The 20243-nt window shown below is 41.2% G+C and overlaps 1 protein-coding gene across 1 annotated transcript in view; it reads left to right on the forward strand.

Annotated features, from left to right (window-relative positions):
* The window catches only part of Efcab2 (EF-hand calcium binding domain 2), a 79394-nt gene extending 59773 nt beyond the window's left edge, over positions 1-19621 (forward strand). The window contains exons 4-7 of the mRNA XM_050142971.1: positions 11271-11350; positions 12087-12129; positions 12222-12288; positions 19263-19621. Of these exons, the coding sequence (XP_049998928.1) occupies positions 11271-11350; positions 12087-12129; positions 12222-12288; positions 19263-19378 (306 nt within the window). The 3' untranslated portion in view covers positions 19379-19621. The remainder of the gene's footprint in view (positions 1-11270; positions 11351-12086; positions 12130-12221; positions 12289-19262) is intronic.
* The last annotated feature ends 622 nt before the right edge of the window (positions 19622-20243 follow it).

Here is a 20243-nt window from a genome sequence, read left to right on the forward strand (position 1 = left end):
GGACGACCTTGTGACTGAGGATGACCTTGTGACTGAGGATGACCTTGTGACTGAGGATGACCTTGTGACTGAGGATGACCTTGTGACTGAGGATGACCTTGTGACTGAGGATGACCTTGCCTCCTGTTCTCATACCTTCCAGTGCAGGATTACAGACATGAGCCATCATGTCTGCTCTATGCTGTGCAGGAGATCTAACACAAGTCTTCTTTCATTGTAGGCAAATGCTGCCAGCTGAGCTGTGTCTGCCCACTCCTAGCCTTGACTTTTGAATAGTAGGGCCACACAGTTTGGATATGTGCCTTCATGCAGTCCAAAGACACTTAGGAAATTAATGTATATGTGAGTATGTGGATGTTAGGTTACTCCAGTACATATATCTTGTCCTCTAGGACAAGGGACAACATAGTCAATATACCTAGTTTTTTTCCCCCTGTGATAGACTTTCTCTGTGTAATAGTCCTGGCTGTTCTGGAATTCCCTTTGTGGACCAGGCTGGTCTTGAACTCATGGAGATCTGCCTGCCTTTGCCTCCCGATTGCTGGAATTAAAGGCATGTGCCACCACTGCCTGGCTTATACATAGCATCTTAGTGTCTTATATTTTTAGTTGCTGCATTCCACATGGCATTTTATAGACAGGAGTCAGGGTGCTGAATATATAGCCCAGTTGTAGAATGCCTGCCTAGCATTTGTGAGGCCATGGGTTCAATGTCCAGCACCATGAAAACAAAACAAAACAACAACCAACAGATAAGAGACAATGCCAAACTTCCGAAGAAACAGGACCATATGGTTAGTGAGGTGTGCCTATGCCTAGAGTTTCTGCATAGTCTTTTAAGAAACAGTATCACTGTACCACATAGAAGCAGAAGGGTTTACACTATGGGTAATGCCATTATCATCAACTCTTGGGGTCATAAAGTGATCACATTCTACCTCACAAAACTGTCACACAGCTCCATCAGGTAGACAGGATTGTTCTCCTTGTGTCATAGACGACACACAGGATCTAGAAGGGTTTTGTTTATTTTGCCGCTTTGATTAGAGGATGGATTTTTGTTTTGCATTGTTTTTTTGAGACAGTGTTGTGTGTGTGTGTGTGTGTGTGTGTGTGTGTATGTGTGTGTGTGGGTCTGGCTGTCCTAGAACTCACTTTGTAGACCAGGCTGACCTTGAACTCAGAGCTCCTCCTGCCTCTGCCTTCTGAGTGCTGGAATTAAAGGAGTGTATCACCACATCCTGCTTTGAGGATGGAGTTTTAATAAGACTATGCTCATCTTTGGTCAAACATGGTAAATAAGTTATTTATTTATTTGGTGTTAAAAGTTGAACCCAGAGCTCATGCTAAACAAGCACTCTACCACTGAGCTACATCTATAGCCCTGATTATGATTTGATGAAAAAGGCAGTGCCCATTTTATAAAAGACCCTAACCAATACAGGAAGAAGCCAGTGGGCATTCCCAATACGAGGCTCTTGAATTGATTTCACTCTATCTTGGTAACAGTTGGGCTTTTTCATGGAAAGTATAATACATCTCAGCTGTCATGTATGCTTTAAAGAAGTTGCATTTTCTTTTTTGTTAAATTAATTTAAAAATGTTATGTGTCTGTTTTGCCTGTCTGTATGTGTACTACATGCGTGCAGTGCCCTTAGAAGTCAGAAGAAGGTTTAAGTTACAGTTACAAATGGCCACGAGTTGCTGTGTGGGTGCTGGGACTGAACTGAGTCCTCTGTGAGGGCAGCCAGTGCTCTTACCCCTGAGCACTCTAGCCCCATCCGGTGTTTTTCCTACATTAACTCTGTAAAATAACTCTTCTAAATTGTGAATAAATTTTGCAAATTGCCAGTTGGTACATGTTGACATTTCTGCTTAAGTAATAAACCAACCCCTTTGGATAAAAATATGCCATAGGTATTTAACTTATACAAACAAGTCTTACATGCATTGACTTCAGATTCTGAACTGTTAGACTGAGTACATTAAACTTTAGCTATAACTGGAGGTTTCTCTCCTGCCTGCAAGTTCCCAAATAACCACTCTGAGGATTAATATTAATTACAGACTGTTTGGCCTATTAGCTCAAGCTTATTATTAACTAGGTCTATAACTTAAAATAGCCCATTTCTGTTATTCTATATTTTACCACGAGGCTCGTGGCTAGTCACCTCACATCTTTCTTCCCTGGCAGCGGCTCTAGTCTCCCTGCCTCCACCCTTTTTCTCCGTGTATTTCTGTTTGGATTTCCTGCCTGATTCTATTCTGCCTGACTATTGGCCAAATCAGCAGTGGTAAGAAAACACATTCACAGCATACAGAGGCCTCCTACATCATTTCCCCTTTTCTGTCTAATCAAAAAGGAAGGTTTTAACTTCAGCATAGTAAAATTAAATATAAATTATCAAGCAAGGATTACAGTTACAATATTTAGTCTATTTGTATTTGGAAAAATTAAAGAAAATACTACCCTATCTTTGAGAATCTGAAATTTAATATCTAATTTATCTTGTACCATAACTAAGGAGAACTATAATTATAACTATCTGTCTCCTAGCAGAGCTCTGTTTCAGGCTTTCTGCTCTTTCCCACTCTCCTCTGGTCCCTTCCCAATGCTGGGGTTGAAGTCAGGGCCCTGAGAGAACACTAGGTAAGTTCTATACCAGGAGTCCCCCCCCCCTTTTTTTGAAATCTTGGTAGTCATTTTCCTGTTCAGTGGCATGCTCCCAGTTAACATGTTTGTGCCCAAATTTCCCATTTTTCCTGTGTGTTTGTTGTCCACATGTGTGGGAACATACGTATGTGTGCAGGTGCATACATGTGGAAGCCAGAGCTGGGGCTGGTGTTTTCCTTGACGGCTTTTGTCCTTATACATTGAGGTCAGTCTCTTACTTGAACACAGAACTTGCCTGTTGGCTAGTCTAGCTATTATGTGGGCTCTGGGGAGCTGAACTCTGGGCCTCATGCTTGTTGGGCCAGTGCTTTATCCACTGAGTCACCTCCCCTGCCCAAATTTCCCCTTTTGGAAGACTCTTTTGCATTCTTTAAAAAGTACTTTTATTAATTCCTTACAGTGTATTCTGATCATATTTGCTCCCACTCCTCTCCATAAGGTCTCCTAGTACCACTCCCACATCCTGCCCTGCTAAATTCGTGTGTGTGTGTGTGTGTGTGTGTGTGTGTGTGTGAGAGAGACAAGGTCTTACTCTGCAGTTCAGGCTGGAAGACCAAGTTGTTCTTGAATTCATGTCACTCCATCTGCCTCAGCCTCCCAAATGCTGGGATTGCAAACGCCATTCCTGGCAGTTTCCTCTTTGTGGTGGGAACATCATGGCTTATTTATCTTTGTTTACCAGACCACGATAGTGAGCACAGTTAAATATATACTGTGGAAAACATTTGCAGTATCCCTGAGAATGAAAACTTAAAGCATAATCTGAATCACCTGCCCCATAGACACTACCCACAGTGAACTTAAGTGGTCTCGCTATACAGTCAGGAAGTTAGTGTGGTGACAGATATGTTAATTGCCTTAGTTGTTATAATAAGTTCACTATATATGTATATCAAAGCATCTTGCGGTATCCTTTAAATATATACAATTTTAATTTGTCAATCTTTCTTCAATAAAACACCTAAAGAATTTAAAACAACAAAAGTATGAGAATTCTTTTATTATCTTTGCAACTTCTGTTAAAACTATCCCAAAAGGAAACTAATTATTTGAATATAAAAGCATTTATAATGAAATAGAGTTTGTCACCTATTAAATGTTCTGTGAATGTCATTTAGAGTAGTCATATTTTAAATGACTTTGCTTATGCATGTATAGAGAACATACTAGATATGGCCTCTAGAGGGCAGTGTTAGGTCATGGAAAGAATTTTACAATTTCAAAATGGACTTCAACACTTGTGTGTGTGTGCACATGTATGTGTATGTATGGTGTGTGTGACCACACACATGCATGCCCCAGCAGATATGTGAAGGTCAGAGAACAACTTTATGGAATCTCTTCTCTCTCTACCTTCCCTTGGGTTCTGGGACTGAGTACAGTCATCAGGCTGGTGCAGCAAGTGCTTTTGCCCTTGGGCCATCTTGTCATCTGTTTTCCTAATTTTAAACCACAAGAGTCTGTTTATATTCATTATATTTTCTCTCTCTCTCTCTTTTTTTAAAAAACTGAAGAAAATTTATGCTAGGCATGATGACAAATACTTATAATCCTAACACTGGAGATGCTGAGGCACAAAGGTTAAGAGTTTTAAGGCCAACCTAGGTAACATAGCAAGACCCTGTCTCAAAGGAAAAAAAGAAAGAAAGAAAAGAAAAAGAAAACTTTATACAGTTTTTGCTATTCTGATTCGTTGGAGGTCTTCTTTAACATACATTAATGTGGTTGTTTGAATAGGAATAGCACACATAGGCTCATATATATGAATGCTTAGTCACTGGGGAGTGGAACTCTTTGATGTTAACAGAGGTTTCTGTCCCACCAGGTCCTACAGCCGTTTAGTTCCAAATAAATCACACAGAGGTCTACATCAATTATAAAGCAATTGGCCTGATATCTCAGGCTCTTCTTATTAACTCTTTCTTACATCGTACATTAACCCATTATTCTAGTCTGTGCTAGCCTTGTGGCTTGGTACCTTATTCGGTGAGGCAGTCACATCTTGCTTCCTCTGTGTCTGGGTCACGACTGTTCAGGAAGTTGTCTTTGAGTTTCTCTCAATTTAATTTGATGTTGGCTATAGACTTGGTATAAATTGCCTTTATTAAGTTTAGGTATGCCCTTTGTATTTCTGATCTCTCTAAAACCTTTTTCATAAAGGAGTATTGGTGTTGGATTTTTTAAAAAGGCTTTTTTCAGCATCTAATGAGATGATTATGAGGTATTTTTCTTTTAGTTTGTTTTATATGGTAGATTACATTTACAGATTTTATTATGATGAATCATCCCTGATCAAATAGATCATAATCTTTTTGATGTGTCCTTGGATTCAATTTGCAAGTATTTATCGAGTATTTTTGCATCAATGTTCAGGAGGGAAATTGGTCTGTAATTCTCTTTCTTTTTTGAATCTTTGTATGGTTAGGGTATTAGGGTGACTGTGGCCTCATAAAATGATGCACTGTTCCTTCTGTTTCTGTTTTGTGAATGATTTGAGGAGTATTGGTGTTGGTTCTTCTGTGAAAGTCTGTTTTTTTTTTTTTTTTTTGGGAAACTTTTAATGACATTGTCTATTTCCTTAGTGGTTATAGGTCTGTTTCAGATGTTTATCTGGTCTTGGTTTAACTTCGGTAAGAGGTATCTATCAAGAAAATGGTCCATTTCTTTAATGGAAATGTTATGAAGAACAGGGTTTTGAAGTATGACCCAATGATTCTTTGGCTTTCTTTACTGTCTATTGTTATGCCCCCCTTTTTATTTCTGATTTTGTTCATTTGAATATTCTGTCTTTTAGTTAGTTTGGGTAAGGATTTGTCTATCCTGTTGATTTTTCTCAACTAACTCTTTGTTTCATTGATTCTTTGTATTGTTCTCTTTGTTTCTATTTTATTGATTTCAGTCCTCAGTATCCTGCTTTCTACTCCTCTTGGGCATTTGCTTCTTTCTGTCCTAGAGCTTTCAAGTGTGGTGTTAAATTACTAGTATGAGAACTCCACATTTTTTTATGAAGTCACTAAGTGCTTTGAACTTTCCTCTTAGCACCACTTTCATTGTGTCCCGTAGGTTTGAGTGTGTTGTGTATTCATTTCACTGAGTCCTGGGAAGTCTTTAATTTCTTTATTTTTGCTTTAACCCAGTAGTCATTCAATAGGCAGTTGTTCATTTTCCATGAGTTTGTAGGTTTTCTGCTGTTTCTGTTGTTGTTGAAATACAGTTTTAATCCATGGGTGGTCTGATAGGATTCAGGCGGTTTTTTTTTTTTGAGGTTTAAAATATTTTATTTTATTTTTTTGATATTTATTTATTTTATTTATTAAAGATTTCTGTCTCTTCCCCACTGCCGCCTCCCATTTCCCTCCCCCTCCCCCAAACAAGTTCCCCTCCCTCATCAATCAGGGTTCCCTGCCCTGTGGGAAGTCCAAGGACCACCCACCTCCATCCAGGTCTAGTAAGGTGAGCATCCAAACTGCCTAGGCTCCCACAAAGCCAATACATGCAGTAGGATCAAAAACCCATTGCCATTGTTCTTGATGTCTCAGTAGTCCTCATTGTCCACTATGTTCAGCGAGACTGGTTTTAACCCAGGCTTTTTCAGACCCAGGTCAGCTGGCCTTGGTGAGTTCCCGATAGAACATCCCCATTGTCTCAGTGTATGGGTGCACCCCTCGCGGTCCTGAGTTCTTTGCTCATGCTCTCTCTCCTTCTGCTCCTGATTTGGACCTTGAGATTTCAGTCTGGTGCTCCAATGTGGGTCTCTGTCTCTGTCTCCTTTCATCGCCTGATGAAGGTTAATATTCAGGAGGATGCCTATATGTTTTTCTTTGGGTTCTCCTTCTTATTTAGCTTCTCTAAGATCCCGAATTATAGGCTCAATGTTCTTTATTTATGGCTGGAAACCAAATATGAGTGAGTACACCCCATGTTCCTCTTTTTGGGTCTGGCTTACCTCACTCAGGATAGTGTTTTCTATTTCCATCCATTTGCCTGCAAACTTCAAGAAGTCCTTGTTTTTTACTGCTGAGTAGTACTCTAATATGTATATATTCCATACTTTCTTCATCCATTCTTCAATTGAAGGGCATCTAGGTTGTTTCCAGGTTCTGGCTATTACAAACAATGCTGCTATGAACATAGTAGAGCATATATTTTTGTTGTATGATAGGGCCTCTCTTGGGTATATTCCCAAGAGTGGTATTGCTGGGTCCAGGGGTAGGTTGATCCTGAATTTCCTGAGAAACCTCCACACTGCTTTCCAAAGTGGTTGCACAAGTTTGCATTCCCACCAGCAATGGATGAGTGTACCCCTTTCTCCACAACCTCTCCAGCAAAAGCTATCATTGGTGTTTTTGATTTTAGCCATTCTGACAGGTGTAAGATGGTATCTTAAAGTTGTCTTGATTTGCATTTCCCTGATCGCTAAGGAAGTTGAGCATGACCTTAGGTGTCTTTTGGCCATTTGAACTTCTTCTGTTGAGAGATCTCTGTTCAGCTCAGTGTCAGGCAGTTATTTCAATTGTCTTGTATTTGTTGAGACTTCCTGTGTGACCTAGTATGTGGTCAGTTTTGGAGAAGGTTCCATAAGGTGCTGAGAAGTTTGTTTCCTTCACCTGTTTGTGTTTTTTTCCTTGGTTTTAAGGGATTTACTAATTTCCTCCAATTGTTTGTGTTCCTGAATTTAAGGAACTTATTCCTCTTGAAGAACCTCTATCTTCTTCATAAAGTTGGTTTTAGAATCGTTTTCTTGTGCTTCAAGAATTTCTTGTGGCCGGGCGGTGGTGGCGCACGCCTTTAATCCCAGCACTTGGGAGGCAGAGGCAGGTGGATCTCTGTGAGTTCGAGACCAGCCTGGTCTACAAGAGCTAGTTCCAGGACAGGCTCCAAAGCCACAAAGAAACCCTGTCTCGAAAAACCAAAAAAAAAAAAAAAATTTCTTGTGTTGGAATTTTAAGGTCTTGCTGTTGTAGAATAGCTGGGCTCTGGTGGTGATGTATTGCACTGGCTGTTATTGTGTTCTTTCACTGGTGTTTAGGCATCTGGGTTTGGGATGATTATAGGTCCAGGCGCTGATTTCTGAGTTTGTCTTTGTTGGATGGCTGCTTTGTTCTTTTATTTCTGTTTCCTCTTTGGTTTTCTGGTGTTTGTGACCTGGGTTTCTGGCTGCCTGTGTGACCTCTGGTCCAGCAGGGAGTCTCTGTCCAAGTTGGGGGCTGGACTTCTGGCTACTAGCTTGGCCTTTGGTCTAGCACTGGATCAAAATTGGGGGTGGGACATGATGATGAAGGGAGGGTCACTGGGGATAGTGTTGGGGTTGTCACCAAGAGAGTGGAGGAGGTCTGTGGGTAGACTGCTATGGTTGGTGTGGTCTGTGGTTCAGCAGTGAGTGTCTGCCTGAGATTGCCTATCTATTTTTCTGGCTGGCATGGCCTACACCAGTTCTTCTTACTGGTGTGGCCTGTACCTGAGCAATGGGTATCCTGAAGGGGGAGGGGACGTGGCACCAGGGGTGGGTGGTGGGATGGGAAAGGGGGTGGCAGCAGGTTGGATCTTTGGGATCCAAACTGAGAGTGTGGGAGGGTTCCAGGGGCAGGTGGGCCTGTTACCTGTTCTTTTGTTTGCGGTGGCCTGCACCTGAGCAGCGGATATTCCTAGACTTTCTTCTTACAATATATTTTGATTATGGTTTCCCCTTCTCCACCTCCTCCCAGATCCCCCCCACCTCCTCTCTCACTTAAATCCACATTTTCTTTTTCTCCTTAGAAAATGGGCATCTAAAGTAATAATAATAAAAACACAAAATTAGAAACCATAATATATATGCAAAAGACCCTCCAAAAGTGCCCTTGATTTTGTCTTGTGTTGGCTGTCTACTGCTGGGCATGGTGCCTGCCCTTAAGAGTGGCTTGTATCTCCAGTGAGACTATTGGACAAAGCTAATTGTTCATTTGTGAGTGGTTGTCAATCGGAGATAGTGTCTGGGTTAGGGATGGGGGCTTGTGTTCACTTCCCCTCTCAACACAAGACCCCCGCTGGCCCTGTGCATGCTGCCAGTCTTCGTGGGTGCTTACGTGTGTCAAGCTGCATTCAGAGGCCCTTGTTTTCTTGGTGTCAACAATCACCTGGCTCTTAAAATCTTTCTGTCTCCTCTCCAGCAGGGTTCCCTGAGCACTGGGGGAGGGATTTGGTGGAGACATCCCATTTAGAATTGCATATTACAAGGTGTCTCTCTCTGCACGTCGTCCAGTTGTGGTTTTCCATGTTCATTCCCATCTGTTGCAGGAGGGAGCTTCTCTGATGATGGCTGAGCAAGGCGCTGGTCTATGAGTAGAGCACAATGTTGTTAGGTGCCTGTAGTTCTTTGTCAAGGGTTGAGGCTGCCTGAGATTTGCCATTCCATGTTAGCATGTGTATTGGTGTTGTCCTTATTCAGGTCATGTTTAGGCAGCCATGTTGGTGGACTTCATGGGCATAGATTCTCTGAAGTTTTCAGGAGATACTGAGATTGACTTTTAAGAAGTCTGCCCTGAGGTTTAAACCCCAGAGCCCATAAACACTCTACCATGAGCTGCACCTGCGTCCAGGTAGTTAACTTTTAAGTCTCTGTGTTCTGGGAGTGTCAGACTACTGCCCAAGTACAACAGAGCTATAGTAACATGATGTCAAAATGCTCAACTCAGACCTCGGAAGAATCTGCAGAAATTGTTCACATACCAATGGGTACAGAAATTCTGAAACATGATGTCCCTAGATGGGTTTAATTTTCTCTGATAATGGAGTCTGAAGACTCTATTCACACTAGGTAGAATCTCATATGAACATTAAAAATAGTTGTCATTTGAATGATAGCATATTCTACTTAATAGCCACCTATAGATTTATCTTTTGTTGAAACAATAAATCTCTTAAAAACTCATCTGTTGAATTGGGATCTATGAGCCTTTTAATAGGATTTTTGAAAGAGAGTGCAGAATTTTATAGCTCCATATACATTGCCTGACAAGGAAGTTAAGGTCAGTAGAGATCTGTTCAGTCAGTCTATGGCTAGCTGAACTATGACTAGTTGAAGCAGGAGGCAAAAAGACCCGTTTCATTCTTATCTTGTAGTGCTAGACACCAAAAGTTCTTATTTTGAGAATCTTAACTTAGGGTAGCAGAACAGAGTTCTGTTACTCAGGAAGTATTTCATAAGTCCAAGGCTGATTTGAGATGTTGACTGGCCATAGCCTGATCTCATTTAGTATTCTTCGCTTCAAGGGAAGACAATGAATTTGTGCAAGTCAGAATCTGGGAGTCATCTCAGATGCCTGCTCTCCGTTATCTGTGATGGGTGAATGCAGTCACACTCTGTCAAGTCTCCTTAAAAGTGTCCTGTCACACACCCACTCTCTTCATGGCCACCATTCCAGTAGGCACCATCATCCTTTGTCTGAAGAAGCCATCTTACCCACAGGAGAGTGACCTGTCACACACGCACCTATGAGACCAATTTGATTTCACACTCTTCTCAGGATAACAGATATCATCCTGTGGATGGTAAGGTCTCTCTTCAGCCTCACCTTGAAGCACTGCCTATTGACAGAGGTTTTCTGTCCCACCAGGTCCCACATCCGTTTAGTCCCAAATAAACACACAGAGGTCTACATTAATTATAAACTGATTGGCCTATTAGCCCAGGCTTCTTATTCCAACTCTTATAACTTATATTAGCCCATAATTCTTATCTGCGTTAGCCATGTGGTTTGGTACCTTTTTTGGCGAGGCAGTCACATCTTGCTTCCTCTGTGTCTGGATGACAACTGCAGACTGAATCTTTGCTCTTCCCAGGATTCTCCTGTTCTCCTTGCCCTGCCTCTACTTCCTGCCTGGTTGCCCCACCTATACTTCCTGCCTGGCCAATCAGTGTTTATTTAAAATAGTGATGGGGTACAGGCTATTGTCCCTCAGCAACTGCCCTTGTTGGGATCTGTGCTCCAGCCTCACAGCCACTTCTTAACCCTTGAGAAACTAGTCCAAACACTACTATTTGCCAGTGACTTTCCTGATGCCCTGATCAGAGACATTTCCTGTGCTCTCTGCTCCCCCTTAGATCCGCACTCCTTTACTTATGGTGTTCGCATAGGTCTAGAACTAGACATTCAAGTCAGGCATGGTGGTTCATGTCAGACATACCACCATATGGGAGGCTGAGGCAGGAGGATCATTGCAAGTTTGAGGTTACCCTATATAGTTAAAACAAATTGGATATGTGGTATTGTGTGTGTGTGTGTGTGTGTGTGTGTGTGTACATGCCAGAGGTTAACTTTGAGTGACAATCCACTGTGATGCAACTACACACGTACCTTTTGAAGTGAGGGCTAGGAGTTGAGTTTTGGTCCTCATGATTTCCCGGCAAGCACTGTTTTGACAGCTGTCTCCCCAACTGCCAGCGTTGCTGTATTTTGAATTATATGTGTCTCTCCTACAGAAAACAAGTGCCACAAGCTGCATTTATGCCCATATTCTCATCATCAAGTTCCAATACTGGGTCCAGTGTTTGAAAAAAGAATTAGTTGTTCAATATATTTGTTGAATGAATAAATGAGTGTTTTTAATTGTTTAGGTAGAGGAAGAGGAACCAACTGGATACATTCGATTTGAAAAATTTCTTCCAGTGATGACCAGAGTACTTCTGGAAAGAAAGTAAGGAAGCAAATCCTTTTATTTATCTTAAGGCACCATAACTAGAATTACTTCAATTACAAAACATTTGACTTTCCCAGCTGTGATGCTTTATGCCTGTAATTCCAGCACTTGAGGCTGAGGCAGGAGAATTGCCACAGATTTGAGGCTAGCCTTAATTGCATAGTTCCAGGCCATCCTGAGCTACAGAGTTTTGCCTCAAAACAAAACCAAACCACTTGGCTTTTTATGTTTTATTTACCTAGTCTATATCTTAGGCTGGTTCCCTCTAGCCTTTCAGTGTGCTTCAGGCTGTGCTTACAAATACCAGCCAGGCTAGTATTTATTAATCTAAGCAAGGTGCAATGAAAAGGCAAAGGAGCTACAGAAAAGAACAACATTGTAGTTATATTTAATTGTGAATTATCATTTTAATAATTTTAAAATAAAAATTAACACTAGTTACTTTTTTACTATAAATACAGCATTAACATTCCACAGTTGATTGATTATAGATGTTTTGGTCCTAGATAAATTTATTTTCATATCAATGAGAAATGCTAATAGGTAATACCAAAAATTCCTGTGGGGTAGGTACTATTGATATTCATATTCAGAAACCCAAAGAAATTTCATCCAGGGAAGTACCATTAGCCTAGTATATTAGTGGCTTTTATGTTGTTTAATGCAGTCGTTTATCATGTAGAGACTGAGATAAATATGCTGGCATTAAGTCACTTTATTATAAAAATTTCAGATACAGACCAATTGCTGAAGATGTCCTTCTTAGAGCTTTTGAGGTGGGTAAGCTCCAGATTATTCATGTACATGTGAAAAATTAACTCATCATATAGAATTTATTCAACAAAGAAAATCTACCTGCTTTCCCCAGGTTTTGGATCCAGCTAAACGAGGAATTCTGACTAAGGAAGAGCTGGTCAAGTACATGACCGAGGAAGGTCAGAGGGCTTTATTTCTTTTAAGAGTAATTTGTGTAAAGATTTAGGCTTAAAGATGCTTATTTTATTTTTTTAAAAAACTGTGTGTGTGTGTGTGTGTCTGTGTGTGAGTGCAAGACCCATAGAGGTCAGAAGCATCATGTCTCCTGGAGCTGGAGTTACAGGGGCTGGCCAGCCACCTGACACCGGTACCAGGAACTGAACTCAGGTTCTCTGCAAGAACAGTACATGGTCTTAACCGTTAAGCCATCGCTCCAGTGCCAATTAATAAGTTTTAAACAATTATGCAAAAGTTATAAGAGATGATACTTTAAAAGCAATTGTTTGGTTGGGTACTTACTTATTATTCCTATTATTTTGGTTTGGTTTGGTATTTGATTTTGTGTAATAGAAGTGTAATGATTACTTATATAAATTGTGTTTACTTTAGTCACTTAAAATATTTCCTGAATAAAAACCTTACCACTTAAAGAACATGAACTGTCAATCATAAGCCAGTGCCTTTTTAGACAGAAGATTTGAATTATAGTATATAAAAAATTCTTTTAAAAGCCCTTCTTAGGGGGTAAAGTTGCAAACAATATAGCCTAAATTGAATGTGAATTCACACAAAACTATATTTTTTATGATAATGGGACTTCCTCCCACAAATACCTATATATTTCCTTCAAATGTTCTCTTTTTATGTCAGTATATACATGTGTTTTCCCTGAAAGCAGCTTGGTGGACAAGTCATTAATGCTGTTCACACACACACACACACACACACACACACACACACACACACACACTGTACTAAGGGAGGCGTTCTGCTTCCTCTGCTCAGCTCCCAGATGCGCAGGCCAAGTCCTGAGTGATGCAGCGGTCCATACATCAGTTGAGGCCGTGGGCATGGGTATCATTTTGAGCAAGGAGAACAGTGTTGGAGGCTCTGTGCACACCTGGTTTGGCCATTTTGACTCAGTTCACCATCGGGAAACAGGAAGTGAGAGAAGGAATATGTGAAAGTCATAGCTGCCACCCAGGATCACTTACCATGTTAAAATCACCTGAGTGGTTAACTTTAATAATTAACCAAGGATGAAAGGAAGTAAACCCTAAAGTATATTAGGCCACATGAAATTAAGAAAAACTGCCAAAGAGAAAACACAGTGGGTGGATACTGGAATCTGATCCCTTTCTTGAGCATATTATAATTCTTACTGGGGAAGCAAAGCTAACTTGTGAACTAGATCAATGAGAGACATTAGAAACATAACTATCAGAGGATCAGTGCAAGCTGAAACTAGCCTGGAAAGCCGGGCCTGGGAAGGAGGACAGAGAAAATAACTTCCTTGAGAAGTAGATCTATTTGTTTGCTTCTGTTGTGAGACAGGGTTGTGCTCTGTAACCCAGGTGGAATCTGGTGTTTACTATGTATCCCAGGATGGCATTAAATTCAAGGCAATTCTCCTGCTTCAGCCTCCCAGATGGGATTACAGATGGGAGCCAGCTTACTTTGCTTTGAAGATAGTGTGAGCCATTGATGGCAGATATAGTAAGATTGAATGAAGACAGATGGAGGTGGCTTGTGGGAAATGGATAAAGCAACAGGAATGAAATCTGGAAGACAGGCAGCCAGGCACACTGAAGGTGAGCTCAGCCAGCCTGCAAGTCTTGTTGACGAGCAACAGGGAAGGAATGGAGGGGATTGGTGCTACTGTGGAGGCCTGCTCTTGAGTTCAGGTCATCCCCTGGGTGGTGGAGAGTTGGACTAAGTCACCCAGTGCAGCAGTACTGTTGGAAAGTGATTCTGGTGCTGGTTGGTTTGTAGGCGAGTAAGAAAGGTTCAGCCAGCAAGATAAGCTGTGGGGCTCCTTCAGCATCCCCAGGCTTCCCCAACACAGGCCTGGCCTGGCACAGGGACTAGAGAAAGGGGATCAATGCAGAAGGTCTCTATCATGGGACCCTGGGCCATAGTGACCAACAAGAGGGCAGGGGACAAAAATGCTATCAGCTGAAACAGTGAAGTCAGGCACTGGCTGTGTTGTGTGTAGGGACAACAGAGCCATGTGGGTCACAGGAGTCTGGTTTATCAGAATTTCCAGGAAGGCATACTTACAGAATTCTTGGACTTCCAGGGCAACTGTTGGATATCCTAATAGACAGAGCCTGCACCAGTTCTTTTCAGAAAAGAATAGAAATAGAAATATTCAATTTCTTCCATGCTGTATGAACCATTCTATTTGATCTGTACATATAAGATGAACCATGTTATCTTAATGTATCATTAGTATTGGATGTAATGTGACCTTCCTCTAGACGCGGCTGCAGCTGCCTAATTCAGTAAAATGGTTGCTTAAGAAGTATTTGTTTAGCCAGGCGGCGGTGGCACACGCCTTTAATCCCAGCACTCGGGAGGCAGAGGCAGGCGGATCTCTGTGAGTTCGAGGCCAGCCTGGTCTACAAGAGCTAGTTCCAGGACAGGAACCAAAAAGCTATGGAGAAACCCTGTCTCGAAAAAAAAAAACTTTTTTTTCATGCATTAAACTTTATTATTAATTCAGATATTTAATACTTTAAAAAGCATTCCTCTTAGAGTAAATTGGCTAGTCACATGACACCAAATCAAAACCCATAACTACATTTGTGTTATCTAAGTAACATGTTGAAATAAAAGAAAACTTTAAAAATAGCCACAATGAATTTCCTAATCTAATCATTTTGCTTAATATTGAAAGCTAATTTATCATTTTATTATTTCTGTGACAGAATGAGTTGAGTGTTTAGCTACTCCTTGATAAGCATTCTCTGTCTAGGAATTTTGAAGATTTTTTTCTTCTTTTCATGGTAAGGTCTACAAATATAAACTAATCAATTCTATGTTTCTGGTGGTAAGCAAGACAATATGAATTTAAGATTTATTTTTTTCTGTAACAACTACATCTCTTTCTTGGACCTGATGACATAGACCTATGATTCTAGATATTTATAAGGTTGATATAGGAATCTCAGAAACTGACGATGATTCTATGATTCAGGGTGAATCTAACAGTAGCTTACACAACTTCATGAAAATTCTGCCTTAAAACAATATAAAGCAGAAAATATTTGAGAAGCATAGCTCAGTGTTAGAGCATATCACTTTCCTAACATATGCAAGGTTATTGATTCAATTTCCAATAGCCAGTACCCATTTGAAGTGGGAAGACACTGGTAAGATTTTCAGTGAATCCAGTGGATGGTACTACATACATGTATGTATGGACAGCACTAAGTATATTTAATGAGTGTTCTGCTAGGTAATTTTTTTTTGTCACTTTGATAAAAGCTAAGACATTTTGAAAGATGGAATCTCTGCTGAAAAATATACCCTCACTAGGTTGGACTGTTGGATAGCCTATGAAATATTTTCTTTTAAAAAAAAAACTTTTTTAAGAGACAAGGTTTCTCTGTGTATCACTCACTGTTAGTTTTGGAACTCACTCTGCAGACCTTGAACTCAGAGATTTGCCTGCCTCTGCCTTCTAAGTGCTGGGATTAAAGGTGTGTGCCACTAGGGATGGCTAATAAGTGATATTTTGATTCTCAAAATTCCAAATTGTTTTTAAGCATATTCAAGCTTTGTGACTATAAAGGTATTTCCACAATCTTTTCATAGTATCCACAGAGCAGCCAACACATCTTTAAGTTTGAGAATGTACATTCTAAATGCCCAGGGGATTGTTAGACACCACAAACCGTGTGTGTTCAGGGTGTACATTGCAATCAGATGGTGTTTAGCATCAGGGAGGATCTCAAATCTTTTAAAAACAGATACATGTTGCTATGTGTCAGATGTTTGTGGAAGTGCTGTTTGAATAATAACATATTTGATCCTTATGCCAAGCCCATGATAATATCCTCTGTATTGTGTAGACTGGGAAGAGAGGTTAAGCAACCTGCCCAAGATCATAAAGCTAGGAAGAGGGCCAGAACTTGAGTCTGTGAGGCTTGTCTTTCAAGCTTCTGCTTTTTAGTGTTGATCAATTTTCCTGCTATACTAAATCAAATACTGTACAGCTCTTTCCTTGCCCAGTGTGGCAGACGGACTACTGTGAGCAAGACTTAGTCTAAGCACTGCAGTGGAGTGCTTTGACCAAGGTTGGTAATCTGGCCTTCTGACCTTCAGACTCAGTCCCCACTCACTTGCATGGCAGGCAGCGTTGCTTATGTGCTGTAAATGGACCTGGTTGTTTATAGTGGTATATTATTTGTGTTTTAATAAATAAAAGCTACAGGCCAAGGTGTGGTGGCACACACCTTTAATCCCAGGACTCAGGAGACAGAGGCTGTTGGATCTCTGTGAGTTCAAGGTCACCCTTGAGCTACACAAGATTGAGTCTGTTTAAATGAGAAACAGAGCTCACACAAAGGTGCTCCCACTTGGGATCGAATACCTTTAATCCCAGCACTAGGGAGGTGGAGACAGGAGTGACTTGGCTGGTGGAGAGAGGCATGTAAGGTGATATAAAGTGGGAGGAGACAGCAACTCAGTGGAGTATGAAATCTGAGGATTCAGGGTCTGAAGATTTGGTAGAGGTAAAAGGTCTCTCTAGTGGTTTGACTGCTTTGCTTTTCTGATCTTTAGGTTGAACCCTAATATCTGTCTCTGGGTTTTTACTGTTCGTGCTCCAGTAGTTCTCCCCTCTTGTGAGGTGTTGGTTAACTTAGTACACGTGAGACACTTGAATCAGTGCTGGTCTCACAGCGGTGGTCAGTGAGCAAGGAAAGATACAAAATGTACAGTTTGAAGAGAAGGAGCACCAGGAAGTAGAATGGAGTTTAATTTCTGTGTTCAAGGAGATAAACAGATTAAGAAATAGAATAAAGGTAACCTCAGGTAAGAGAGGTAACCTCAGGGGAAGATCCCACTCTGCTAAATTTCCGATTTATGAAAAGCAATTAAAGAAAAGGTTAAAGCTGGGTGTGGTGGTGCATGCCTTTAAACACAGCACTGGGAAGGCAGAGACTGGTGGATCACTGAGTTTGAGGCCAGCTTGATCTAAAATCAAGTTCCAGGACAGCCAAACTTAATCAGTGAAGGAAACCATGGAAAACAGAAAGTTGGTAAAGATGTAATTGAACAAGGAGCCATGTTCCAGCTGCAGAAAGCAGCAGAACTTGGCAGCTTTGGCCATCTGGTTCTGGAATTAAAGAGAGGAGAAGGGGGCTATGGACTTTGCCTCTGCAACTAAGGAGAGCCACCGAGGCCAGGCATGTGTCAGTGGGGTCCCTTAATGGAGGCCTAGAGAGGCCACTGAGTGAAGCTATGAGGTTGAAACCTGAATTACCTTGGAGACCCCAAGATGTTGGAGATGCCAGAGCCATGGGATACCTGCCAAGGAGAGCTGCTAACAGGGAGTGGAACCAGCCCAAGAGAGAAGTGTGTTGTCGTCAACAAAGATGAGAGGAGTTAGAGGGCTGAAGAGAAATGTAACATCAAACACGGAGATGCAGAGTTTGGAGTGTGCCCAGCTGGTTTTTGGTCTTGCTTTGGTCCAGTGTTTTCTCACTCCTTTCCCTATGTTTTGGAACTACCGTTCCAAATTGTATATCCTGTGCCTTATGTCTTGGAAGTATGTGGTCTGTTTTTTTACTTTGATTTTATAGAGTATTACAATTAAGAGATTGCATGAATCTCAGAAGAGACTTTGAACTTTAAAACATTGTTGAGACTATGATAGACTATGGGAATTTTGAAGTTGGACTAAATGCATTTTGCATTTTGATATCATTACAAACTTATGAGGGTCAGGGAGTGGAATGTGGAAGTTTGAATGTAATTGGCTCTCATAAGCACATAGGAAGTGGCACTATCAGGAGGTATGGCTTGTTGGAGTAGGTATGACCTTGTTGGAGAGAGTTTGTCACTGTGGGGATGGGATTTGAGGTCTCATATATGCTCAAGCCATACCCAGTCTCAGTTCTCAGTTCACTTCCCGTTGCCTGTGGATCAAAGATGTAGAATTCTCGGCTTCTTCTCAGCTTCATGTCTGCCTGCATGCTGCCATGTCCCATCATGATGCTAATGGACTGAACCTTTGAACTGTAAGCCAACCCCAGTTTAACCTTTTCCTTTATAAGAGTTGCCATGGTCATGGTGTCTCTGCACAGCAGTAGAAACCTTAACTAAGACAGTAACCCTCAAACCTTGGTTTGCATAAGACTTTCCCCTTAAAGGCCTAGCATGATGACTTGGATGCCCTGTATTTTTCTGTAGCATTGGGACATAGTTCTGTCTTAAATAGTCAGCTTTTTCTACATCCTTCTGGAGTTTGTGTCCTACCCTGGTGAAGCCAGTTTCTAAGATGGCTCTCAGTTGTTACCTGAGTCCAACTAAAGCTCACAGATTTTCTCTCCAACTTTTGATTTCATCTGACATCAATACTTGTTGAGCCCAGACTCAAACAAGGGGGAGTTTTAGGATGATTGATGAGTGCTATTGATTAAGCCAGTGTGAGTGAGACAGACCTGATGTCGTAGTCAAGTGTCTGGTCTCTCTCTTCAGCAATAGCTACCATCTAGTCATCTCTCCACAGTTTCACTAAACATAATAATTAGACTCTCTTATAAGACTTTAACTTCAAGCAAATACTTTTGCAGTTTCAATAATTTTTTTTTTTTTTTTTGGTTTTTCGAGACAGGGTTTCTCTGTGCAGTTTCAATAATTTTTATTTAAGTGAATAAACAACTTTGTTCATGATGTTTTATGTACTCCTGTTCTGACTGAAATATGTATTCTATAGGTCCCAGCAGGGTAGTAAGTCTGCAGCCTTGCAGGGTGTATGGCAGCATGCCTTTTGAACTTCTGGGTTCTCATGTGTTGGCTGTTCAGCTCCAGTGGAGAAAAGACTAGACACAGCTGGGGGCCTGTGGGCTCCATGGCAAGGAAGCTGACTAGTGGAAAGAGAAAAACTCCTGACCATAAATGATGATCTTTCTTGTCTCTCCAGGTGAGCCTTTTTCTCAAGAGGAAATGGAAGAAATGTTATCTGCTGCAATTGATCCTGAATCAAATTCCATCAATTACAAGGACTACATAACAATGATGGTGATAGATGAAAATTAAATGCTCCAAAGACTTAGTTTCTTTTCTCTTCTTTTAAGACAACTGTACACTAATTGAAAAGATAGTTTGAAAAATTGCTTGTTCTAATTAATTTCACATTTTGGATTGTAATTTTTATTTATTTATTTTTTTCGAGACAGGGTTTCTCTGTGGCTTTGGAGTCTGTCCTGGAACTAGCTCTGTAGACCAGGCTGGTCTCGAACTCACAGAGATCCACCTGCCTCTGCCTCCCGAGTGCTGGGATTAAAGGCGTGCACCACCATCGCCCGGCTGGATTGTAATTTTTATATTTAGTGCCTTGTGCCATAATTGTTTTTTTTGTTTTGTTTTTTGTTTTTTTTTACCACTGAGTAGTATTCTTTTTTATTATTATTTTTATTTATTTATTAAATATTTCTGTCTCTTCCCCACCTCCACCTCCCCTTTCCCTCCCCCTCCCCCAATCAAGTCCCCCTCCCTCGTCAGCCCAAAGAGCAATCAGGGCTCTCCGTCCCGTGGGAAGTCCGAGGAAAACCCTCCTCCGTCCAGGTCTCGTAAGGTGAGCATCCAAACTGCCTAGGCTCCCACAAAGCCACTACATGCAGTAGGATCAAAGACCCATTGCCATTGTTCTTGATGTCTCAGTAGTCCTCATTGTCCGCTATGTTCAGTGAGACCGGTTTTAACCCAGGCTTTTTCAGACCCAGGTCAGCTGGCCTTGGTGAGTTCCCGATAGAGCATCTCCATTGTCTCAGTGTGTGGGTGCACCCCTCGCGGTCCTGAGTTCCTTGCTCATGTTCGCTCTCCTTCTGCTCCTGATTTGGACCTTGAGATTTCAGTCCGGTGCTCCAATGTGGGTCTCTGTCTCTGTCTCCTTTCATCGCCT

This window comes from Alexandromys fortis, unplaced genomic scaffold, assembly GCF_014885135.2.
Source record: "Alexandromys fortis isolate MF-2015 unplaced genomic scaffold, M_Fortis_MF-2015_v1.1 scaffold_51, whole genome shotgun sequence".
Lineage (NCBI taxonomy): Eukaryota > Metazoa > Chordata > Mammalia > Rodentia > Cricetidae > Alexandromys > Alexandromys fortis.